The 9,529-nt window shown below is 43.8% G+C and overlaps 2 protein-coding genes across 2 annotated transcripts; both read right to left on the bottom strand.

Annotated features, from left to right (window-relative positions):
- Positions 1-590: 590 nt before the first annotated feature.
- CCR75_009698 (uncharacterized protein) lies at positions 591-996 on the bottom strand (the record flags this gene model as incomplete). The annotated part of the gene is made up of 2 exons (XM_067967737.1): positions 591-909; positions 986-996. The coding sequence occupies 2 exons, from the start codon at positions 994-996 to the stop codon at positions 591-593; spliced, it is 330 nt and encodes a 109-aa protein (XP_067817488.1).
- A 3,436-nt stretch (positions 997-4,432) lies between these two features.
- CCR75_009697 (uncharacterized protein) lies at positions 4,433-6,388 on the bottom strand (the record flags this gene model as incomplete). Its single annotated transcript, XM_067967736.1, has 2 exons — positions 4,433-5,632; positions 5,685-6,388. 2 exons carry the CDS (start codon positions 6,386-6,388, stop codon positions 4,690-4,692), a joined length of 1,647 nt encoding a protein of 548 aa, XP_067817489.1. The 3' UTR covers positions 4,433-4,689.
- Between the last annotated feature and the right edge of the window lie 3,141 nt (positions 6,389-9,529).

Here is a 9,529-nt window from a genome sequence, read left to right as displayed (position 1 = left end):
ACCTATTTATGGATAAGAATTCAGGACATTGCTATATAAAGTAATATCCTCCAAATATTATCTACCTTTTAGATAATATATTATTAACAACCTTTTAGTGTTAATTTCATGTAACGATACACCCCGTTACAGACATTGTATGTAATTTCATCGAAACGGGGGACGCCACTGTCTGGCAGGATTCCCGATTGAGCTTGAAACGTAATAATTATAGTTTAATTCACAGAGAAACGGGACGTAAATATAACAACACTTTGAAATACTTCAGTTCTAATATGATTTATTACATTAAGGAAAAGAAAAGGCATATTGAGCCATTCCAGATCTCCTACAACAAAGCGGACTAGAAATTAAGACGGTATCTGCCAAGTTGTGCGCAGCATTGCCTCTTGTTTAATTATAATGTTGTCGGAATAGCAATTGCACTGTGGAGCATGGCGGAAAAATTACGTAATCAAGTTTTGGCAGTGCTTACGCGCGCCGATTCATTTAAAGGCAAACACGACTGCACGTCCAAATGCTGAGATATCGAAAAGGTTGACGAATTGCTAACACTGGACGGTCAAAAGTATTGCATTTAACATTGCCCTTTAACTTAAAACTCTTGAGGGTGCGCCGCCTTTAGGTAGCATTTTTTTATGGTGTGCTACGACCGTCCCATAAGTTGCAAGTGCGATCAATGATGCACGGATGCTAAAACTCGCCAGAGTTATTTCGTTGCGTGCTGGATATCCGTTCATAATAGCCCGCGAGCGTGTGAATACATTGACCACTTCGTGCGTCCCTCCTTTGACGGTGCGGTTAAAGGAGCTCGTTTGTAATCGCTCGCCTTGACTGACCACACTCGGCACCAGGGCTTGCACATTTTGTCGAAGATTCCAATGACGATTATTTTGGCTTTTCAGGCCTCTGTTCCGAATGTGCAGACACAATGACAGAATTTTGAATGTGAGCTTTGATGCATTGAAAGCTCGTATGAAATTACATACCGCGCATTTACAACATTTGGCGCGTGATAGCCCTTTTAAATGGGCATGAGGCGGGAATGTTCAAGGTCTTCTTTGTCCTTTTTTAATCCGCAATAGACCATTTTTTTCACTATGAATTTGCGCGATTGTGTGTTGTCGGAAAGGCCATTGTGTGCAGATACATGAGGGCGATACGAACAATTTTTATCGGTCTTGCCATTGATTATGAAGGCAAAACCGTCATCCTACTGGTGCATCAAGTGACCATACAAGTCATTGGTTCTTAGGATTGCATCGAGTGCTATAAACAAGCTCAAATGTTAACACATATCGTATCCGAGGTAGAGCGATGAAATAAACAAATGACAGTGCGCTCCTACTCAACCTCATTTTTCCTTTATCAAGCGCGTTTTATTATTCCTTATTACTGCTACGAGACGATTCTGACGGCGGTAAGGTACTCGTACAGCTCTACGTTTGAGTTGGATCAGCGGGAGCGGCGAATGGGTTCAATATTTGCAGCAGTCTGTAAAAGTCATACACTTCAGTTAGGAAATAGCTTTGAAAACTACATTTGGGTCACGTATTCAAGCTTACGTTAAATTGGGCTCTTGTTTTAATGCCAAATAAATGATTAAAGGTACGAAGCCCCAGTGCACGATGGGCTTGACGGTCTTCAACACCATTGTGGGTGCTGTCTTGTAAAGCTTGCTCCCCATTACAATTGTTTTGAGAAAATGACTGAACGCCACTTAATACATTGTTATCATTTTAGCCAATCGACGAACAACACTGGATTTACTGAAAGAAAACCAATTTATGCTCTAAAAGTGGAATTTTGTCTGCAGGTATAAATCTCCCCAATTTTTAAATAACATATCTTTTAAAGATAGTCCTTCATTCGACAAATCTTCCTTTGTGTAGATGCAGGTACAATTAGCAAGCAGAGACAAGCAAACTTTTCTATCTTGGCCAAGCGTGAGAAAAAGCCCGAGTGACTTTTGAGTAGTCGACACGATTCGTGGAAGTCGCTATCGCAGTGTTGAGAGGCGCAATTCGTCGCAAACCCGTTTAAGAAGCATATTTGACTCATTAATAGATTGCTCAACCCAGTACTCAAGTATGACGACATAAAAACCTGGGGGGTCTAGACATTTCCTAAGTCAATAAGTCAAGTAATTTTTTGTAATATCAATAACAACATAACCGAAGTGTAATCGCAGAATGAGTAGTTTTGGAAGTGGGCGGTAGCTACAAGGATCCCGCGAGCCATTTTCGTGCAGCGCGATCTAAGCATTTAGGCTCACCTGTACGTGCCATAAAGTACCTCGTCTCGTCGCTAGCCTCCATTTATTTCTTTATCGTTTATGCTGACATTCAAAACTTTAATTTTCACGCTTCCAAAGGCCCAGCAAATGATCCTGGTGTTTGTGAAACACTTAAACGAAAGCGCATAAGGCAAAAAAATGAGCAGTTATTATAAATACTCAACGGTAAAACGTTGTCAGAGCCCGTAATACGAAAAAGCTGCAAGAACTCAACGTTCAAAAGACTGTCGAACTACTTTTTTGTTGTTTGGGAGATTCATTTATACCTGTAGACAAAGTTCCACTGTTAGAGGTGTGTCCGTTGCATAAATTGGGTGTGTCCGCAGCAATTCCCTACAAAAAAAAGGGTTTGGAAGAACTTGGGAATTGTGAGCCGCTGGTCCAACTCTTTGTTGTATTGTATTCGTCAGTATCGGAACGTGTGGCGTGTTATGGGCCATGGTGGCTTCCTGAAGCGGCAGGTGAACGGTGTTTCCTTATAGAATACGCAGACTTCATGTACAGATGGTAGCCGCTTTTCGCAACAAAGCATTGTAAAGCAACAAAAGCTAAACGTGGCAATCTAGGATTTAAGCGATATTAAAGTATTTACAATTTTGACTACGGTATTTAAAAACGTTTTGCTCGAGAGCCTGGTTCTTTTCTTTACGATCGATTTGTTGCTTTCACATTGCTCACCAACGAAGCTGCAAGGCAAATGTTAATATGTATTTATGAACAATCTAATACGCCATTAACACACAAGCTACACCTATCAGGCCAATTATACACCATTAAAAAGCCTGTCCTTCACGAGCGAGTATAAATATTCATTTTTAATGTGCTGACTTCAGTTCTTGCATCGTCAATTAGATATAAATCTTTAGATATTAGAGATGACAGGCAATTGGAGTCCGGCTCAAATTTACTTTTGATAACGCTTAGCTTCGTAAAGTAGGCTTCCTTATAGATTTCTTCCTTCCAAAACAAATAAAATGCACTTTCTTTCCATGTCAAAAATGCTACGCGACGCGGGACTCGAACCCGCAACCCCCAGATTCGAAGTCTGATACGCTATCCATTGCGCCAGCCGCGCCTATGACGAGGGCAGCTTAAGACATAATAAAGTAAAAATTAATTATAGCCTGGTGTCTCGCGATAAAAACGAGCACATAATTGTAGCTTGCAAGAGAAACTGTTAATGCAGCATTTGCGATTAGATCGAGAGTAATGAGGCCTTTATGGCCTCTTCCGCATACAGCTTTTGGCGTGCTCTCCGCACAGACAGCCGTTACTTGCTGGTGAACGTAGAGTCACATGCGCACGACCTTCGAGCCATTTGTCACGTAAGACTGATGAGAATTGTATAGCTTCTTCAGTCTTTGAGGTGTTTAGAGCTACAATTATCAATTGGAAGGCTAAGTGGCTTTCAAGAGTTAAAAGAATATGATAACTTGAGTGCGAGACACAAGTGCCGCATACCCAACGTGTCAATTACTTGCACTTGCAATGCGAACATCTCACAAGATGTTGAGCAAGTACAAGAGGTTGAGCTTTCGGCAAAGTTAACTCGGAATCTGCAGGACATTACGAAAAGTCTCGTTGTGATCTAACGAAAGCAAGCGCAACTCAGCGACACAATAATTACGTTTGCCAATGAACAACGCCACTAGTCCCTCACTTCACAAAGAGTGTAATTGGATTCGTGCAAGCGAAATCTTGCTGCCCTTTTATAAAATCATAACGAGATTTTATAAACGTTATACAACTTTCTGCAACGCTTGTCATATCTGAGCAACGAAAACGACTGTTTGTCAGGGGGTAGTGTTTTGCACTTTGTATCTGACTTTCGTTAATTTTTGTAAAATTGCGAGCCTCAACCTCGCACCGTATTAAAGAATTTTCCACACATTTTCGTTCGGCTCATCGCGCAAGTTTACTAGAAGCTGTCAAATTATGTCACAAAGCAAGGTCATACCATAATTGTCTTGCCTATCGTCGTCAAATGAACTGTATGACGCAACTTGTGCAATTTGAAAGCAACGACAGCGAGCAACCTCTGCAATTTGGAAGCAAAGACAACGACTTTTACTTGCTGCGAAAGTTATCAATCTGCCTCATACACTCAAAGTACGAATTGAGGCTACTACAGTTGCCAGAACTTACATAGTACCAAATCTTGTCATTACAACGGAGAAACACAGCCATAAACTAGGGCAATAGCTCTCTACCTAATAGTACTGACCTTTGATATTGAGCACCGATAAACAGACCATGACACGTTTGGCCACAAGCAGCAAGATAGTTTCCATAATTTGAGCTCTATTTTTTAAAAAGAAACGCAGAAGAGATTGACTCTTTGCAGATAGAGGCTCATGCCGGCGCTTCTAGACTCGTCTGCGTAGAAACATCTATCAAAAACGAACATTTATGCTATCAGCATGTAGTTGCGTCTTTATGTCTTGTATGACCACTTCTTTACGGTGAAAAATACCGGCCGCGAGGGCCGCGTCGCAATTCGTCTTTTTGAAGACTTCTGTAAAATGATCAGGTTTACCGGCACCGCTGGATGCAATAACGGGTATCCGCACCGAATTTTTCACGAGTGCAGTCAAATTCAGATCGTATCCAGCCTTCTGCCCATCCATATCAACGCAATTTAAGAGCAATTCGCCTGCACCAAGAGCTTCCACAGCCTTGGCTAGTTGCACCACATCGATGTCTCGGGCTTCACGGCCCCCACGAACCGTCATCTGGTACCAGCAGTACTGTTCACCATTTGGTCCAGGTTGTGATAGCTTGATAACATTATGTCCTTTAGCCTTCTCATCGTAGAACGAAGCTACGTACACCCGTTTGGGATCCATTGACACCACAACGGCTTGGTTTCCGTACACAGCGGAAATGGTCTCGATCGAGCTCGTACCGTCACCTTGGCCGCCATTTGCATAGTACTTCTCAGCAGCATACACAGCGTCACTGCCAATCGAGACCTTGTCAGCACCCGAGCGAAAATACTGCGCCGCTACATCAAGCGCGGAGTGGGTCTTCTGCTGATCGTCCACATAATCACGAATACCCCCACCAATCGTCAGTGGGACGAAAACGCACTCGGAACTAGCTTCCAATACTTGGACCATCGGCAGGTCACCAATTAGCTGTTCGCGGAAGCTCGTGATATTAAGAAATGCGACCTCATCCGCACCCTCTTCATAGTAGCGCTTGCACAAATCAACCGGCTTGCCCAGGTTGCGAATGTGGCTTCCTCGACTATTTTTGGAGGTTTCACGCACGTCGTACTGGTCTCCCTTGGTTACCACAAGGTCTCCCTGGTCGTTCGCGCGGACGTCCAGACACCTGCAGCGGTACGAAGATCAGTGTCGAAAAAGTCTAAGAAGATCCAACGTACGCAATGATACGCTTCGAGAGCTTCGTCCGTAATGCTGTAGCTGCTGTTAATATTGGAGCATCATGATCTACAAAAGTCGATTTTTCCAGAAAACCCTTTAAAAGAGCTAAACCCACAGCTCCACTCTTTTCGGGATGAAACTGCACGGCCATGACGTTGCCCTTCTGAACAGAGCTGACAAACTCCAAGTCCCCATAGTTCGTGGTGGAAAGCACCCAATCGGCATTCCTATCCGTCTTTAATGCGCGAAACGAATGCACAAAATAGACTTTGATGTTTTCCGTGCGCGTTGTTAGCGCTGAGAACAATGACGACTTTTTCCAAGCGTTAATACCGTTCCATCCGATGTGCGGTACCGCAATCTGGTCCGATGGAAAACGCGCCACCTCGCCTTTTACAATACCGAGGCCTTTCAGTTCAGGACATTCCTCCGAGCCTTCGAAAAGCGTTTGCATACCCAGGCAAATGCCCAAGAAGCGTCGATCCGCCATAATGTAATTTTTCAGTTTCTCCACGTAGCCACTGCGATTAAGAAATTCCATTGCGGCGCGAAAGTTGCCGACTCCAGGAAAAATTAGTACCTCAGCATCTTGGATATCCTGAGCACACTTCACAGTTTTCACCGAGTGGCCCGTGGCGTAAATTGCGTTCTTCAGGCTGCGCACGTTGCCTGCCCCGTAGTCCAAGACAGTCACCTCAACCATTGCTTTGTTCTAGTGGTAATGATTGGGCAATAACTCGTCTCAAAGCTATTATTTCTTCTGGGGCCGAATTTATAATAAGAGTAATATGCTTTACTTTTAAGAAGTCAATCAAGTCCAATTCCCATTTTGATTCCGTGCCTTCTTAACGCTTTCGCTGTGGTTCTAAGGTATGTAATTTTGGGCACTGGTTGTCATTTGATTCTACGAATGTTTGTGTTCCTTGAAGAAGGCCTCAATTAGCCCCACGAGCTTGAACGACTATTTGAGTTGTTTAATGATTATTCCTATTTGCAACTGGGTCCTGTTTCATAAATATAATCTCATATAAAAGGAATTATTACTCTGGAGTATTATTTTCTGCGAGAGAAAATAAGCAAAGAATCTTATTAGTTTTGACTTAATGATTCCAAAATTACCAAATTTGGTAATATTGACGCAATAAGACATCGATTCTATTGATTGGTTGATTTAAGTTAATATCAACCCCGCCAATCGTTAGAAGACACGATGTGCGGTGCGCAAGTAGGCGCCATACATAGATTGCTATTGATATAATTACGTTAGTAGTAGATAGAAGATCGTTACATAGGAAATCAAAAATAATAACAAACAGCTTAACATAGCTCTAGCAGAAAGCCTTACGATCAACCTCCGCCAGCTAAAACTAAGTAGCTACACTAAGAGACCTCTACAGCAGAACAGAAGGACTGCAAGCGTACAGCCTTCACTTAATCTGGAGCTTATCAACCTTCGAGACGACAAGAAAACGGAGGTCCAGAACCCATGGACCTCTCGTACGTAGAGAGCGAGAAACCTCGCTCTTCAAGCTACAAACGATTACAAAAATGTGATTGTTGTCAAAAGACGGACAACTACGCCTATGAGTGTAGTGCCCCACGGCCAGTACCTAAAAACACTGAGCTAAAAGACCAACCTCTCGCTAAGAACAGCGGAGGACGCGGATCCGACGCTGTTGCGAAATCGCAACGGCGAGGCGGATCGTAACAAAACGGTCAGGGTCAGTAGGTGCGGAGCGCCCTACTGATCCAGCAGCCGAAAGGTGCCCCGTTACAGGCAAGTTGCGTCACAAGACGATTAGTAGTAGACGGGGCACCTAACAGCACCTGGTGTTTAACTAGCCATTCCCAGAGCATAACGCATGACTCAGCAGAAATAGGTGGAACGGCACGTACTCTGTCGAGTGACACTCGTTATAATAACGATTCACTAAATGCTGAAAGCATTGTTGGCCTAAGGCCGAATCATCAAGGGTGCAATATCCCTGAGATACGTGGAGTGGCACATCTAAGTCCACCGAGTATGATCGGCCGAGGTGGCACCATACTGAGTGTCAATAGTGACACTATTGGCAGTTCGCCAGGACATTAAGGGCCAAAACCCCTAAGACACGTGAAGCGACACGTAAAAGGCCACCGAATAAGGAAGCCGAGTCACCAAACTCAGTGTCAGATGACAAATTAGATACCAGGGCATTTAGAACCAATACAGGCTGGAAAACCCGGGGACGTGAATGTCCCGGCCTCTAAGAGGCGTATTGTTTCCACTCCAAGACAGGGTGGACACGAAGCGTGTATACCCTCACAAAGTGATACGAGTAAGCAAGTACATACGCTTGTAAATGGCGTAACCGGTAACATTGAGGGGGAAGTTAGCCTTGCGGCAATCCCCTCGTTACATGCTCTTTTAGAGCTAGACGAAATGTCTAATGATGAGTGCGGTCGAGCTTTAAAAGCTGGTGACTTATCTGAAATGGTGGTCATTCGACCTATGGTTGAGTTAAACTCATCGTCACTTCTCGACGAAGCTGTCCTGGATGACACAAAAGCTGCACTTAGTGCGCGAAGTGGGTCATCGATCCTTAAAGATTCTACGGATCCCTTTTATATATTAATTAAAATTCCAAGATGTGGTAATAACCCACCATCTGTTTTACCTCCGGATAGAGGTGTTCGTCATGAAATTGACTTAGGTGCGGGAACCAAATGCTGTGTCACAAGATAATGGCCTTTACCAAGGAAGCAGTGTGACGTCATTGACGATTTCTTCCGTGCTAAGCACGAGGCTGGAATGGTACGAGAAAGCAAATCTCCTCATTCGGCACCGACATTTTGTGTCAAAAAGCCAAATGGTAAATGGCGCATTGTACATGCTTATAATAAGCTTAATGCTGCCACTATACCAGCACAAACCTTCAATCCTAGAAAGGATGTTCTTCAGAACAATATGGTGGGATGTACTATGTACAGTGCATTTGACTTAGTCGACGGTTACTACCAATTGCTCATGCGAACAAGTGATATCCCGCTTACAGCGGTTAGCACCCCAAGCGGCATGTTATGGGAGTGGCTGGTTATGCCACAAGGGCTTTCCAACGCCTCGACAACATTTAATCGTCTAGTGACGCAACTGTTTCGCCCTCATCGAGGTTATGCACACACTTATTTCGATGACATTTTTGTCCATAGTCGTGCGGAACAGGGTCGGTCGGATATGGAAAACCATTTAGACCATTTGCGAGCAGTGCTCGAGTGCATGCGCACAACAAATTGTATGCCAATGCATCTAAATGCATTTTTGGCGCAGACGAAATACTTTTTTAGGATGCTTCATTGGAAAGCGAGGCCTTAGAGCGGATCCCGCTAAGGTAAAAGCCATAGTAGATTGGCCGGTTCCTAAAACCAAAAGGATTTGCGTTAGTGGTTGGGTCTCGCCAATTATTTACACAAATATAGCGAAAATTACTCTGATATGGCTAGGCCATTATCTAATCTCCTTAAAAAGGATACAGAATGTTGCTGGACTAGCACCGAAAATAATGCTTTTCGAGCAGTTAAGGATAGTCTTATCCATGCCCCGATTCTGGCACTGCCAAACCCAAATTGGCCTTTCAGTGTCATCTGGGACGCATCAGATTTTGCCATTGGCAGTGCTCTGTTGCAAACAGATGTTGATGGGCATGAACGTGTTATTGCGTTCGAACCCAGTTCAGGACAAAGAGTTACTTGCTATGAAGTATGCTCTCGTCAAACTCAGAGTTCATCTGCTCGGCTCTAAGCCGTTTATGATTTATACAGATCACGCGTCGTTACGCACGGCGACTTAGTCGCCCCATCTCTCACA

The sequence above is a fragment of the Bremia lactucae genome, linkage group LG3, assembly GCF_004359215.1.
Source record: "Bremia lactucae strain SF5 linkage group LG3, whole genome shotgun sequence".
NCBI classification, from domain to species: Eukaryota; Oomycota; class Peronosporomycetes; order Peronosporales; family Peronosporaceae; genus Bremia; species Bremia lactucae.
This window is presented reverse-complemented; position numbering and strand designations above follow the sequence as displayed.